General features: G+C 39.3%; 1 protein-coding gene across 7 annotated transcripts in view; it reads left to right on the top strand.

The window, feature by feature from the left end:
- The window catches only part of LOC111864453 (chromodomain-helicase-DNA-binding protein 7), a 144,088-nt gene that overhangs the window by 20,468 nt on the left and 106,599 nt on the right, over positions 1-17,021 (top strand). For all 7 annotated transcript variants that reach the window (XM_023851703.2, XM_023851708.2, XM_023851702.2 and 4 more), the window contains exons 3-7: positions 2,773-2,901; positions 6,949-7,136; positions 8,660-8,839; positions 12,267-12,713; positions 12,899-13,019. In XM_023851703.2, coding sequence (XP_023707471.1) covers positions 2,773-2,901; positions 6,949-7,136; positions 8,660-8,839; positions 12,267-12,713; positions 12,899-13,019 — 1,065 coding nt within the window. The remainder of the gene's footprint in view (positions 1-2,772; positions 2,902-6,948; positions 7,137-8,659; positions 8,840-12,266; positions 12,714-12,898; positions 13,020-17,021) is intronic.

The raw sequence follows: 17,021 nt of genomic DNA on the forward strand, positions 1-17,021 counted from the left end.
GTCTACTCAGCTGCTAACAGAAATGAGTATCAGGAATATTCTTGGGGGTAAAGAGCAGCTGGCGTGTAGGGCTGACAGCCTTGCTGCCATAAATTAGCCGATTGTCCAGAAATGTGGGAACCTCAACATCTCACAACCCTATTGGCCTCCACGGCCTGAACAGGGATACCTTTACTTTCTTTACTTGCCAAGGGCTGCAGTTTCTAAGGTAATGTCAGCATACACGAATTGTGGGAAGAGCATCAGCAAAGAGGAACAGTGGGCAAAAATTAACATTTATAGAAAGAGATTGTCATGTCTTGAGAAGAGTTGTTTAGAAAAATCACAGAACTACTGCAGCACAGGTGACAGCAGAACTGAATATTCATTTTGAAGATCCAGTTTCCACAAAGGCTAGCTGACGTGAGCTTCAGAAACCCAACATCCAGGGTAGGACTGCAGTTGCTAAATGAATACTGAAAATAATAGTTAGATGTGTAAATGATGGTTTCATAACCATGAAACCTCGATATCACACATTGGACACGTGACACGCTCTTCCCTATATCAGGAAGAGTTCGCATTTGAAGAACTCCCAAGGAAGCCTACAGTCCAGAATACCTTATTCCAGCAGTGAAACACATGAAAGGTTCTGTGATGGTTTGGGCAGCAATATTGTATTCTGTTGGTCACATTACCTATAATGGCCGAATTACTGCAAGGGAGTACTTTTAACAGGTTGGGTAATCAGGTGCATCCCATGATCCAGATGTATTTTCCAAGATGACAGTGCTTCCATTTTCACAGCCGGCACTGTTCAGTCATGGTTTGAAGATAATGAAGGTGAATTTCAGCATCTTCCCTGGCCAGCACAATCAGCAAATTTGAACATCATTGAAGCACTCTGGTCAGTTTTGGAGACTAGAGTGAGGGACAGATTCCTGTCTCCAAGAAAGCAATTTGAAGATGTTCTTCAAGAAGAATGGTATAAAATTGTGCTAGAGACTGTTTAATACACATACAAGTCCATTTCAAGAAGGATTGTGACCGTATTGAAGGCAAAAGTTGGTCCAACATCATATGAATAAAGAAATGTGTACAGTACATGTATTTTTTCCATTATTTTATCTAGCCCCTGTATATGTTTGACCAGTTGGGATCACAACTAAATTGAAATATTTGCTTAGATCCTGAATGTAAAATGTTGGGAAACTGGTGATGTAATTTATAATGTGAAACAAAGACATGACACCTTTCCCATTATCACATGTATCAGTGACTAAAGATGGGGTACGGATTGGTAATTCGATTTTTTAACCACCTACAGGTCATAACTATAAATAATTGTTACACTGTTGCTGATTTGCACGATTTATTATCACTCCACACCAATCTTCACAGTCTGTTTCCACTGGTTGTCGTCTGACAGATTACTGATGAATAAATGTCGCTATCTGCTTCCTGTCAACGGATTTATAACACAGGAATTATAAAAGTCTCAATCACACATTCCCAATATCACTGTACTGCTGCACACACAAAGTCTTCAAATCACATGTTAAGTCTTTACAAGCTGAGTTCTTGTACTCTTCTGTACTCCCAAGGTTACTGCTTGCTTGCTTGCTTGCTTGCTTGCTTGCTTGCTTGCTGAACTCCTCCAGATTACTGCTATACTCTGGCCTCTTACTAAGCTTATGAATTCTGCTCACTTATATGGGCACAACACGGACGTTGACCTCCAGAAAAAACATCACGTTATCGTTATCCAGCCAGGCCAGTGGCATTCTGGCTGGACCTACAGGAAACCTGTCACGTGCTTTCTAAGCACTGTTGTATGACACTGCACATGTGCAAGCAGCACAGACACAAAGAAAATCCTGCTACTGTATTGTTGGTCATGTGTGTGTGTTGTGGGCGTTGTCTTACAATGGATTTGCATATCACATATGTTCATGTTGCGCACTTTAAGAGAGGGCATGGCTCTGATAGTACTGTCAGGTTATGTAGAGTCAAAGCAACAGCACACAGGATGAGTGATCTGTATTTGTAATATAGTTTTCGGTAGCTTGGTTAAGATAACTTTAGGGCGTCCAATTTATGTGGAGGTTAGTGCCATCAAACTAGTAATCATTTGGATGCATAGCAGAGTGAACTTTACAGAGAAATCAGAGCTGCATATACTGGTGTTTTGTAACATGTTCTGAACAATTTTTAATCTTGAAATAATATTTCTAGACACATGACAGAGCTGTTATCTTGACTGTTCTGTATGGCAACCTTGTACAGTCAGATAACTGTTGTCTGCAGTATTGGGGTGGCAAGGAGGTTGAGGTAATTGGGATATGTAGCATGAATTGAGGCAGTTAGAAATGGAAGAAAAATTTTAGTGGGAATGCCTAAATGTGCAGGATCACTTGGGTGGTACAAATATTGTTTAGGGGCTAGCAGTAAAATGGATGTAAAAGAAGTAGGTTAGGAGGGTGTTGATTGGATTCATGTGGCCCAAGTGTCAGTTTTCTCAAGAATAACTGTTGCTTTTAGTTATATAACAGTAATTTTATAATAATGATAATTGTAATGAACCCAAAGAAGGCAGAAATAAGGGAATATGAGCACAGAAGAGCATCATCAGATGTATTGAAGTTAACCTGTGCTTCCTCCCCACTTTATTTTTTATTTATATTTATGAGCTAATGGTTTATGATCAGTGGCTTGTGTAGTTTGCTCAAGAAACTTTTTATGACCTGAATGTGGTATGAATCCTGCATGGACAATTATATGCTGTATTTTCAGATCGTGAGACTACAGGATCGGATTGCAATTGTTCAGCAGCACATGGCCACAGAGCAGTGTTCTGGAGGACCACACTGTATGCTCCAGGACAGCATGTTCGTGTCACCTTTTCTAGATCATACATCACAGGTAAATTAATATTGAAACAACCTAACTTTCAGTGTTGCATCACAAATATTTTTGTGCCCAGTTGCATACATTTGCCATTTCAGTTGAATCAAAGATATTGGCTCATTTAGCAGAGTGTGAGACCTGACTCTTGAAACTGGTGACCATAATGGGTCTCTGCATATACAGTAAACCCTCATTTTAATGGACCCACATATAATGGATTTTGGATACAACAGACAAAATCTGGCCATGTACAGGGAGATCGAAAAGTGGCACACATCAAACTAAAAGTTGTTATAAATTGTATTGCAGTTAATATAATTGTATCTCCTACCGCTAGATGTAACTGTAGGAGTACTAACAAATAGAAACACCATCTGTCATGTATCGGTCATGCAACGCCTGCAGTATAGCTTTGTTTATTGTGTGACAGACATGTCATTTTCCCAAGAACAACGAGTTTTCATTGTGGAACATTATTTTGACAGTCGTTCTTATGCACGTGTCGCAGAAGAGTTTCGTCGGGAATATCTGGATTCTGCAGTTCCTAACAATTTGATGATAATGAGAATAATCGACCGATTTCAGGAATGTGAATCAGTTTGAGATAGGAAGAGATCCGGGAGACTGGCCATTTTGACTGAGGCTAAACTGGCTGATGTGGAGAAAATGTTGCAGTGTTCCCCTTCAAAAAGCCTGAGGATACTATCAGCGCAATAAGGGATTTTGTATGGAAGCACTCTGAAAACGAAGTTACAACTTTGTGCATATCGTGTTTGCTGTGTGCAGGAACTGAAGGACCTGGATAAAATAAAACGCTTAATGTACTGTAGATGGTTTCAGACATTTGTTGGCAACCATGGAATTGAAGAGTTTGATCGGGTTTTCTTCACTGACAAAGCGTGGTTTCACCTTAGTGGCTACGTGAACAGACAAAACAGTGATATTTGATCATCGGAAAATTCACATGTGTTACATGACAAGCCCTTTCACTGTCAGAAAATTGGAGTGTGGTGTGCTGTATCAAGTTGTGGAATAGTGGGCCCAATTTACTTTGAAACAACAGTAAACAGTCCAGTGTACCAAGACATCATTACACAGTTTATTGTGCTTCTTGAAGTTGATGAACGTGAGTGTTGGTTGCAGCAAGACGGTGCCACATGTAACACATCTAATGAAACCATGCAGTTCTTGCGCGAGTTTTTCGGTGACCGTCTCATTTTGAAAGGATCGTGGCACCTGTGTTTGCCCGATTTGTCACCCGCAGATTTTTTCCTTCGGGGGTACCTCAAAGGAATTCTCTATAAAAACAATCCGCATACACTGAATGACGTCAAGAGGAACATTACAATGGCAGTTAACAGCATCAGTTTACAGGTGCTCCACAAAGTGTCTTCAAACATGGTAAAAAGAGCTCACACATGCATTGCTGAACAGGGAAGCCATTTTGAGCATATGTTGTAAAGATATGATTTGATTTTGAATTTCTAAGATGTAAGGTTATAAACATTAATAGTAAGTGCTGTATGTCATGTAGTTTGTGCATTAAACCAGCAAAATATAATTGCTTAGTGTGATATGCGCAACTTCGGTATCTCCCTGTACAATTGTGAAATTATAGAGATGTTGAGACACGCATAAGGTTTTGTAGTTACAGAACTATTTAAAATAAAAAGGACTCCTATACGAAAGGAGGCATGCAGTAGCATAGCTGGTTGAGGCACTATGCTACAATCCAGAAGGCTGCAGGTTTTGATCCCCTATGAGATCAATGGATTTTTCAGTTGACCTCATCCTTCCAGCTGCACTTTTGCCCTAGGGTTGATGCAGCCTCTAACAGAAATGAGTACCAGGAATTTTCCTGGGGGTGAAGGGTAGCCGATGCATAAAACTGACAGCCTCTCTGCAACCTGTGAACCAATTGTCTAGGAAGCGTGGGATCCTCGACATCTCACAACCCTATGGGCGCCTGTGGCCTGTTACATGGATAGCTTTACCTTTACCTTACCTCAGTATGAAAACCTTTACATAATCACATTGTACATTTCTGTGTTTTTGGCATGTATTGATTATGTATACTGTGATGTACTTCCATGAATACCCCTTCACTCAGTTATTGCAGACATTGGCAATAACACACTCCCCCTCCCCCCATTCATCCATTATAATGAGGGTTTACAGTATATATGATTTTGCAGTATGTAAGAAGGACATTTTGAACACAGAATATGAACTTCTATGATTTTACCATATTACTTAAGATCACCATATCCCAACATAGCCAGATCATTTTATTTAAATTACCTTTTATACTGTGAGCTAAGGAATCCATCAGAGTCTGAGTTCTTTGTAACATTTAAAAACATGCTAGATTACAATATTATATTTAAGCAGCCTGTTGCACTCTATACGATATATAACATAAACACCGTCCCAAGTGCAACAATTTATTGTAGTTCTTTTGTCTTGCCCTCTTCTACACTACATGTTTTGGCCGCAAACGGCCATCATCAGGTGTATACACTTACGTAGCTGTTGTTACACTGCACTTAGTATAAAATTTAAAACCAAGAGTCTTCCCAATTGTTCTTTTCGTCATTACTAACAGGTTTCGATTTATTAGACTCTACTTCACTGATATCTGTCTGATTTGTGCATTATCTTTGTTACCTACACTCGTGGTTTTAAATTTTAAACTAAGTGCAGTGTAACAGCTAAGTAAGTGTATACACCTGATGATGGCTGTTTGCGGCTGAAACATGTAGTGTAGAAGAGGGCAAGACAATAAACTACAATAAACTGTTGCACCTGGGACAGTGTTTATGTCATATAACATTTTTTGTGGTGAGAGGTTAACTGCTTGTCTGACTCTCAGGCTGGAGAATTGCCTGTTGTCAGCTGATGATTATACTGTTTCAGTGTATGTGCATCATGCTCTATAACTAGTGGCCGATTCCTCTGTTCATAGCTTGAGGATGTGCTGTGTTATGGTGACAACATACTCACTTCATGTAGAGTCCAGAGGCAGTCTTGTGAGCATAGTAATGGACCATCAGGTCCAAGGTTTAACCATCTCAGTGACTTTCAGCTTTTCAAGCATTCTGCTTATAAAGTTACTTAGTTATGCACTGTTTTCTTATGTAAAGCTTGACAGGAGAAATACAGTTTTACTGTTTTCTACTGTAACAGTTATAATGACAGGTGGTCAATATATAAATGTTCCAAATGAATACAGACATTGGTGGAAAAGTATTTTAATACCACATAAATAGTTTACAAGAGTCTGATGCAGTTTGTAATGATATCTGAGAGGTTGCAATGTTGTGTTTTATATCTGACAGGCAAAGACATGTCTGTTCCGTTCTCATTATAACTTTGGGTGGGAGGAGGTGATTTCTGTTTGTGAATGGCTGAAAAATAGAGTAAATGTGAAGGATGAAACAGTTTTCTTTCTTTCTTTTTTGTACAAAAATATGGAAAACCTGTTATAAAACACTGCCTAGGAGGTCTTTCAAGGTATACTGAACTCTTCTATTACCTGTGTACACATATCCCATTCTCTGCAACTGCCACTCGAGCTTGGTCACCTCTTTCCTTCAGTTGTTGGGCTCCAGTGATTTTTGATTGACATTTGATTTTGAGGTTTTCAGGAAATGGGATTGAAAGCAAGGTTGTTTTGAAAGTAGGTCAGATCGACCTTCAGAGATCTTGGGATCACAGCAGTGCCAGGAGGGTGAGGTTGTGGTTGTTTGATTAGAGAATGAAAACTGAGGCTATGTGGGAAGGGTAGCTTGCTGTTTTCAAGTAAATAATTTGCACCATGCTGATTTTAATAAACTTTACATATTGATTATGCAGAATTTGATCAACACAGTACAGAGTTTGACCTTAGATGATAACCCTTCTTCAAATTGTCAAAGTTGATTCACATTTTAAAACACTTCATGGATAGAGTAATCAAATTAGTATCTACCCTCAGCCATGGCTTCTCCTTGAATGTTGAAAGCACTGCAGGTGAAAATACCTGATGAGGTTTTGCTCTCACCTTCACTATTGTTCCTGTAGGTCACCAGTACAACAGGAAAAGGAAAGGGCAAAAGCTCTTCCAGAGGAAAGAAGGGAAGGAAAAAAGCAATTGAAATAAATCCTTTGTTGGTGGATTCTTCTGTTATGCCTGATATGAACATTGGTGAATGTATGGAAGAGTTTCATCAACCCTTAGAACTGAAACCGAAGAAACCCAAGTCTCCACGGTAAGTTCTGTTATATTTAGATCGTCCTTGCTCTTCACACTGCACACTTTGCATTCCAGAGGAATATATGATGGTAATATAAATCCACTTCTTATCATGCAGAAGACACATTCTGAAACTTGGTTGGCCTGGTATATGACATTGCCATGAAAATCTCACATCTCTTATATCAACCACTTTAACACTTAACATTGTCGGGCTTTTAAACCCCTTGCAAATACTGTTTTTATTTGCCTTCACCTGTCTGTACTACCAACAAAGTCAAACTTTTGTGAATATATGGAAATACCGAGGTCCAAACATGCTTTAAGCTGTAGTGTGTATTTTTCAGACATATTTGTTTTTGTTTTGTCATCAGAATTAAACATTCCTCCTCTATTCATAATAGTACATAAATTAATGCATTACTCTTACAGAGCAAAGATGAGATTGATCATATCTGTGGTTGCTTTATGTAGTGTAGCACTGTTTGTGCAACAGGATAACAGTCAGTAAAGCAACTGACTCTGTGGTGGAAACTGGGATTGGTTGCCAGGAGTAATCTTTTCTGTTCACCATGCTGACTGACTGTATAACCCTCCAACCTTCTGTCCAAATGGTACTGGAGTCTGTCCCCAGGAGTTGATCACTGATTTCTATGTGGTGCTGAGGTTAAGAACTTGTATAGTCATACCTCTTCCACTTCACATGTGTCCATGGCATGGTATAAGCACTAAGAACACATTCAAACAGCCATAAACATCCACAAGTACATAGAAATGATAGTTGGTGTACATCTACCTAAAACATGGTAATTCTTGTGTACAGTACTTGACAGTACTTTTATTGATCTGTTTGCAAGTTCTTATAACAATTTGTGAAAAATGTACTCTAGTAACAGTGTTTTTTTACATAATGCAGTGGCAGTTAGAACAGAAACCTTTATCAGGTTTGAAACTAATCATGTATCCTGACTGGGAAACACCTTGGCATGAAATTATGTGCAAATCTTTTATATGTTATTGTGAACTGTGGTTCTCATTGTCTGATTTCAATGAATAAGTAAGGGCCAGGCCTTGACCAATCTGTGCACTATTTATTGTGCATCCCCATCTGTTTCAATCTGTCCACAATACTGCACTTCAAATTAAGCGTAATGTCTTAAAAGGGTGTCTTGGTAGTCAGTTGGTTTGTGTCCCAGATGATGATCTTAAGTGAGCTGTAGGCTCAATCACATAGGGTATGTGAGGCTGTGTTGTTTGATTTAAAAATGCTTGCAAGTTACAAAGTTATAATGTGTGTTGCTGATTGGATGTGTTATATGTCGAAGGATAATTTGAAATCTGTGAGAGATGAGCAAGTGACATGTTACTTATGCATGTGTGGTGTTTTGTCAGCTGAATAAGGTTCCTGAATTTGGACTTTGGCCAGGCCTGATATAAAATGGAAATGCAGTGAACAACAGTACATACTGGTTTTCTAATTAAGATGTCCCATAAAAACTAAATTACTTTATGTATGGCATTAATGTGTTTTTCCCTTAGGAAACCTAGGGAACCCAAAAAGCCCAAAGAACCCAAACCACCGAAAGAACCCAAGCTGCCAAAAGAACCTAAGCCACCAAGAGAACCAAAGCCTCCTAAGGAACCAAAAGCACCGAAAGAACCAAAAAGGAAGCGTGAACCAAAAGTACCAGGTGATCCTAAAACAGCTAAACCTAGAAGGTGAGCTTTAGGATGTTAAGTCCGTTATATTTGTGTTTAATTTAAAAATAAATTTGGAGAAAACCGAATATACGAGTGTGTTTATCTTATTGCTAGAATGCAGGACATAATCATAAAATGGTCACCAAGAAAACCTTCGAAAATGTGCTGGAGTTCAAGTATTTGGAGGTCATAACATAAACATAACATTCAGGTATGAACAGGTTAAATTTGGGAAACTCTTGCTATTATTCGGTCCAGTATCTTCTGACTTTCTTCCATCTGAAAAACTAGGTATCAAAATATACAAAATAATGATTTTTTGTGTTGTTTTATGTGTATGCCTCACACTTTGTCTGTTGGTGTATGAAGGTAGTAATATCATTTGAAGCTAATTTGAGAATAGTGTGTTGAGGAAAATATTTGTACCTAAGAAAGGAATTACAAGGAGGATAGAGAAAATTACATAAAGAAGGAATTCATACATTACTTCTTACCATTTAAAATTAGGGTGATCAAAGGAGATATGTGAGGTATATATTGTTGGCTATCTAATGGTACTATGTCAGTTTCAGCATTTATTTATTTAGTATTGAGTAGTGTGTGAGGATGATTATATTTAGTGATCCTCAAAAAATTTTTGAGGAACTGATGGCAGCCTGTTTGAGGTTACTATTCTGGCACCCACATGGAGGAATGAAGGAAAAGTTTGTAATACAAGGTGGTTCAGATATGACAAGGACTGATTTATTTTTTAATAACCATAATTGCCAAACACTTACTTGCACATGTCAGTCTTCAACGCACTCCCCTCCAGAGTCAACACATTTTTTCCAATGTTCTGGAAGCATGCTGATGCCCTTTTAAAAAAAGGCTTGTATTTTGAGGTGTATCCACTCCTGAACAGTCTGGATGATTGTGGCGTCCACAAACCACATGCCATGCAAGTCTGATTTGAGCCTTCCGAACAGGTAGAAATCACTTGGGGCCAAATCGGGACTGTACGGCGGATGTGCCAGAAGGTTCCATTTCAATTTCCGGGGGGTTTCCATTGTTGGTTTGGCCGTATGGGGGCGTGCATTGTCTTGAAGGAAGGCTACCCGCTTTCCACCTGTCTTCCAATTGGATCGGATTTTTTCCTTCACACCTGTTGCCAGGAAGTCTAGTAATAAACTGGACTGACTGTTCTAGCATCTGTCAGAAAGTCTACATGGATAACCCCTTGCCAGTCCCAGAAGAACGTTGCCATCACTTTTCCTGCTGAACAGCTCTTCAGCACACTCTTGGGTTTGGGAGAACTGGTATGCCACGACTTGCATGATGACTGCTGGGACTTGGTAATGAAGTAGTGCACCCACATTTCATCGGTGGTCACTACAGACTTCAAAAATGCATCACTTTTGTCTTCAAACCGCTGTAGGAGACGAATGGCAGCTTGCATGCGCACCATTTTGTTCACGTCCATCAAAGTGCGTGGTACCCACCATGCATTCACCTTGCGATAGTGCAGGTGGTATTTCACGATGTCTTCTACACTACCAACACTGATGGACAGCATTGCTCCAAGTGCCTTGATAGTGATGCGCCTATTCTCACAAATAAGCGTGTCTGCACAATCAGTGTTTGGCTTGGTGACGGATGTTCGCGGCCGACGATCATGCGGTTGATTCTCCGCATGCTCTCTGCCCTCTCTGAAGCACTTACACCACTTAAACACACAGGTCTGTGAGAGACACTCTTCCCCACACTGTTGCTGGAGTTTGTGGTGAATTTCAGCGGATGGGACGCTTTCTCTGAGGAATTTGATCACAACGCGTTTTTCCATGCTCTGTGGTACCTTCTGTTCGCTCATAACTCTAGCAACTCCCAGACAGGACTGAACAGGTTCTAACCTGAACAGGAGGGAGGGTGGAGGTTGTGGCTTCACTCTCTCAAGGTCGTACAGCTGCTGCGCAATGAGGCTTGTTTAGACACAAATCAGTCCTGGTCATATTTGAACCACCTTGTATTTATGTGAGGGTTGTCTGTATCCTGGCCACATTATGAAGCAGGCATATTGTAATGCAAAATGTTTTATTAAAAGGTGACCCCATTATAATAATTATAAATTTTGTGATAATTTATTTATGAAAATAGGACTTGGCAGTAATATATACTTTACAGTACTACTTGTTGCATTTCTGCCTGGTTTGTGCTACATCCTTTAGTATGGTCCCACATGATCCCTCCTGCCATGTTGGTTGCAACATTTGAGGGCATGGATTACTGTTATGGCCTTTGTCTCCAGGTGGAGGGAAACCAGCTTCAGCTTCTTTAGTAACCCATTTATCTCCACATCTACCAAGATGTGCACTTGCTAGGTTTCGTTTTCAGTGGCAAAATATTGCGGGATTTATGATTATTAATATGGTGCTTCTCTGAGTGAATCATTCTGTACAGCTCAGAAGCATTGCCTTGGAACTAACTTGCTTGATGATGAGGTTTGTAAGACATACAGCACACATGGGGGGAGGTGAGATATACAAACAAAATTCCCTGAAAGGAAGAAGCCACGCATGGGGTTAATATTAAAACAAAATGAATCTTAGAAAGATAGGGTGTGAAGTTGTAGATTGATCTCAGGACATGATCCAGTGGCTGGCTGTTTGTGAACGCAGGAATAAAATGTCAAGATTCCATAACAAGTGAGAATATCAAGACCAGGTGAGGGGCTATTTATCTTCTGATGGAGGATCCTGCTTTATGAAGTTACCAGACCTTAGATTCCTTTTGGAACCTAATGTTCTTTTCTATGATGCCAGCTTGAGTGTATCATTGATGTGTGTGAATGTCATGGGGGAATGCGGTAGTGTAGTTGGTTGAGGCATTATGCTACAAGCTGGAAGGTTGCGGGTTCAAATCTTGATGAGGTAATTGGATTTTTCAGTTTACCTAATCCTTCCAGCCACACTCTGGCCCTGGGGTTGACTCAGCCTCTTAAGAGAAATGAGTACCAGGAAATTTCCTGGGAGTAAAGGGCAGCCGGCGCGTAAGGCTGACAATCTCACTGCCATCTGTGAGCCAGTGGTCTAGAAAATGTGGAAGCCTCAATGTCTCAACAACCCTGTAGGCCTCTACTGCCTGTTAGGGATAACTTTACATTGTACATGTCATGATCAAGTGTTTTTCAAGGTCCTGCTCTGAATTGGAGAATGACAGTCTTCTTTGAGTTTTTGTGTTGTTTTTTTCAGCCCCTTACAAAAGTCTCCTGTGATGCTTTAAGTTGGCAACAGCTGTTACGTGCCATATCCTTTTCAGTTCATTGTTCATAATGATATTGAGGGCTACCTAATATATGCCACTGAAAAATTATGTAATCCAAGAAGAAGTTGTGTTATTACTGGTATTGCCCTTCTTCTTCTTGTTATTTGTCATATAGATGAATGAGGATATTTCCTCTATTTTTCAGGAGAAATACAAAGAAGAAGAAAGAAGGTGAAGTCATACAGGAGTTGATAGATCCGTTGGCATTGGAACAAAGCAATGAACAGCTGATGGTAGCAGAAGCACGCAGCACAGGTTCACCTACTATTACAATTATTGAGTCTCTGGATGGGAGTCTTACATCTTTAACCACCTCTGCTGCCAGCAGCCTGACCACTTCTATAACTGCCACTACCGTTAACACCAACACTGCCACAACTGCCATTGATCGTCTATCCATAGCAGAGGTAGCTGACAAGTCCATAGAGGGAGATCCTGAAACACCTGTACTTATTAAAGAGTCAGAAGATCCAGCAAGTCCAAACAAGAGTTTGTCTGAGTCATCTGTTAAAGGCACTCTCACGCCTAAGAAACCGAAGAAGGATAGAAAGCCCAAAGTGAAAGCCATCTTTGCAGGAAAGAAGAATTCAAAGTAAGCAGCTGTAAAGGCATTGTCACGTTCTATTTTGTTTGGTAGTGTATCACATGTCTTTTTTTCAGGGATTATTATAGAAAACAAGGTATGTGTGCTACAAAGGAATTCTCATTTTACAAATAGTAGGTTTTCATTATAAATAAGGCTGCCATATTGTTAATTTTACAAACATATTATTTCAGGGGTGCATTTTCAAGTTCAAAGAAGAAGAAGAAGTTGAGTACAGCAGATGAGTCTGAAGTTGAGGATATGATGGCAACACCTCCTCCATCTCCTGAAGATGATTCAGAAGCTTCTAAAAATGTGAGTTTATTTGTTTGAGGCAAACAACATAAGCTTATGTACATCCTGCATATTATTCTGTGAAAATGGTGAAAGGTGTAGCATAATTTCTTCACGCCATCTCTCCACATGTCTGTGTGCAAGAAACAAGAATCTGTTTTCATGAAATTTGATATGGGGGAGTTCTAATAAGATTGAATTTTCATTGACACTTGATATAATGAACAATTCACAGGAAGACTAGTGCACTTTTCTTGAAATAATTAAAAGAGATGCTTTGTGTCCCTTTTGTAACTTGTATACCCAACCCTTGTCACCGAAGTATTCTGTTCTTGAAAATAATTAAGTGAAGCTTCCCCCTACTTGAGGACCGCCTCTGTGATCTAGTGGTCAGAGGTCCAGGTTTGATTCCCAGTGCTACCAGATTTTCTGAAATTAATGACTGGGGAGGTTCGTTGTGCTGACCACGTGACAACCTCTATCTGCTAATGTTGGCACTAACTTTGGCGACAAGTGGCGGTCACACGTTTGGTGTAGTTCACTTATGGACTCTAACCACAGAGTTTGTTTCTTTTTGTGTTTTTTTTTCCTCCTACCTGAATTTGTAGGTGCTCGTACAGAAATGTATGTTTAATTAAAATTGTACTGATCACACAATCAGAGTATTTTATTCTCAATTGTAATAGATCATTGTACATGGACACATGTTTTTCAGTTGTTTCAGCAAGCAAATGCAGAAAATAAAAAAAAAATCATGCTTTAGTTCTGGCTATGTTGAAGTGAAGTTTGTTTTGTTCTTTAATTTAGTTTTCTGTTTCAACACAACTTTCAAGCATATGGTAAACAAGTTCAGTTAATATATATATATAGTCATGTGATTTAGTGAATGTAGACAGAGTTTGGTTTAGTAATTGGATTTATTGAACTCTTTCAACTTGTAACTACAAGTAAGGATTATGCTTTCACTGTTCTCCACACTTCACAAATCACTGTAGGACACACAAGGTCTTCTCAGTCTGTTAGTCTTCACTACTTTTGTTTGGTAGTGGCTTCCATTTCTTCTGGGTACCTCAACTTTCTCCAGCATCAGCTACCAGCTTCTCACAGCATCAGCTCACAAGGACTGAACTGCAGCAGCCCTCTAACTCACTCACTCACTCCTAACTTGTCCTGCTTGTAACGTCTCTGCACAGAAAACACTGTTCCTCTGTTTCTGTTTATGGGCTGCTGCATAGTAACATCCATTGTATAGTTGCTTATTTGCCGATTTGTGACTCTATACAGTACCTCAATTGAACATCTGTGACATGTAAGTGAACAGAGGACAACTGGGGCATGAACCAGTGTATAAAATAAACAGTTTTTTGACCACCTGAACTTGAAATTTGGAGAAGTATAGACAGTGAATGATTCACTCACAGTTGACAAACTGTATGTATTTTTGATTTGAATATACTTTTGAATTTTTCTTAGAGGGAAGCCCCACAGGTATGGTGTATAGGTATTTGAGTTACATGTGAGCCAATGTGGAATAAGGGATACATGGTGCACTTAGATGGTTCCCCCTGATTTTTTTTGTACCATTTGTGAGCATCCATGATCAAATCAGTTGGAAATGTTACACCAAATAGGAAAAAAATGTCTAAACAGTATTCTTCTGGTTACATAAATAAGATCTAAAGTTCATTATGATTGTATATTATGGTACAATTATTGAGTTTTTGGACATTATCCATCATCCTGTTTTTTATTTATTTGTTTTGTTGGAGATAGGGACTAGTGCTATCGATTGTGCCCAAAAGTCAGAAATTGTAGTATTTTCTGGGCTATAAAATGGTGAGATGTGTATGATGTTTACATGCTAAATACTGCAATGATATCATGATTTTCTTACCAGATTTAAATGGAGTGCATAAAAAGCAAAAGCCATGTGTTGTGGTGGACTGTAATAAGAATGGTATCTGGCCAGATGTTGTCATGGCATTCATTTGAAAGGAAACTAGTCAAGTGGTGTAAGAAATTGTATCTTTTTATACTTTTTTGACATGGCCATAGCAGACAGCCCCATTTACATCACAGGACATTCAGACATAACCCACAGCTGAAACAGCTGGTGAAGAAGATGGCAGAAAGCCTATTGAGTGATGTAGTAAAAGAAATCATAAAACAACAGCCAGCACATTCTGCAGACAGACTATTGGGCATAGAATTCCTGCAACAAATTAAAAAGAAAAAGACAGGGCCTAATATGCATGTAAGATGTGTGAACTGAAAAGGCAGGTATGGAACTCACTGTTATGTACTGCCAGAAGTGTGGTATACTGTGTTTTGTGGATTGCTTTTAGATATTTCACACCAAGACAAACTGTTGGGAGTACTGTTTTGAGATGAACTACAGTGCAAAACTTGGAGCCATTAGTGAAGTGTTTAAAATATTACTGAAACCAATGTATTGTAACGTGTTTAGTTACCGAAGATGCTGTTCAGATTGTTAATTGGTTTATTTAACAACCTACAAGTCTTGGCTACAATTACTTACAACAATGTTACGGGTTTCCACAGTTTACAAACCCTACACACAAATCAATTTACTCTATCGCGATTCACTTGTTACAACTAAACTCGGTGACTACTACAGTTCAATTCAACTCGTAGCTCTGCGCTGGATAGATTCCAACTCTACTCGTAGACTGCTGCCTTGAGAACTGTCTTCGGTGGCTGTGTAGTTCCCTTATAAACCCTCAGCCAGACAACCGGAAAACAGTTACATAATAGGCACCACTGTTGTCTGACGCCGTGTTTGCCTGTTACGTAATGGGTACCGCTGTTATTACCGTCTTCTCTAGCAACCACTGTTTACCCACTTTGCTTAGCAACCGGTGTTTACTCGCTTTGCATAGCGACCAGCGTGCTGGGACTCGGCTCACTTCGGCTCAGCTCGGCACATCACAGCTGGCAGGGAGGGAGGGGCATCATCCATAATGCAACACGTCACACTGCTCCCTCCTTAAGGCTGTTCGTCCCGAATAGCCTAACGGTGCACTCACGTTCCTTTGTCTTTGGAGGCTGTTCTTGCAGCATCTTCTTTGTGTCCTGCTACTGTTTGTCTTCTCCCGGTACAACTTTCAGTATGTTCTGTAGGGCCATGTGTGAAAAGCTGCATTTACACATAAGAAAACGAAAATGGTAATACTGTTTGTATGCTGTCAAAAGTACGTGTGGCCCCACAAACCTCTGATACACATTTAAATACCTGCTGGGCTCAGAGTGTTAATGCATTGAAACTTCAGTTTTGGGCTTTTGTATTTCATGTTCCTGTTTTTACACCCCCCCCCCCCAACCCCCCCCAAGTNGTCCTAACCAAGTAACCATAAGTACAATGTTAGATTTATGTAATTTTACATTTACTCTGACTTATTTTTGAGGTCTAATGATTGAAATGTACCTGATTGTACGTTTGTGTAACTTTCTGTTTTGGAAAATTCAGTGAAACAGTTCCTCTCATATACGAGGTTTATTCTAATAACATCGGCACTTCTTTACATATGAAAGATTTTGAACCACACAAGAGAGGTATACAAACTGTGATCTCAAGAGAAAAAGAAATATCATTCTGAGTGGTTAAAGAAATTATATGGTATGTAGTTAGTATATTTGCATTTACATTGTGTTCAAACTTACATTTTAAAAGGCTTGCTGAAGTCATGGTGTAAAACGAACCCACAATTTTATCTTACATCATTCTCATTTCCAAAATTTTACACTAGGCTCAGTTATGTTTATTTCAGGTGGTCCCTACAGAGGTGTAAAATTGAGGCTTCACAGTGGTTATGTCTGAATTTAATGTTTATTATAAGGATAAAGTTCATTGCCCTCTTAATTATTCAATTTATTTAAAATTAGATGCCTCTTCATTGTAGATTATTATTTTTCTCTTACAGTTAATTTGAACAGCACGGATTTTGGCATGTCATTTATAATTCCTTCTGTGAAATTTGCACTGCATACTTTTATATCTCCCCC

This window comes from Cryptotermes secundus, unplaced genomic scaffold, assembly GCF_002891405.2.
Source record: "Cryptotermes secundus unplaced genomic scaffold, Csec_1.0 scaffold621, whole genome shotgun sequence".
Taxonomy (NCBI): domain Eukaryota; kingdom Metazoa; phylum Arthropoda; class Insecta; order Blattodea; family Kalotermitidae; genus Cryptotermes; species Cryptotermes secundus.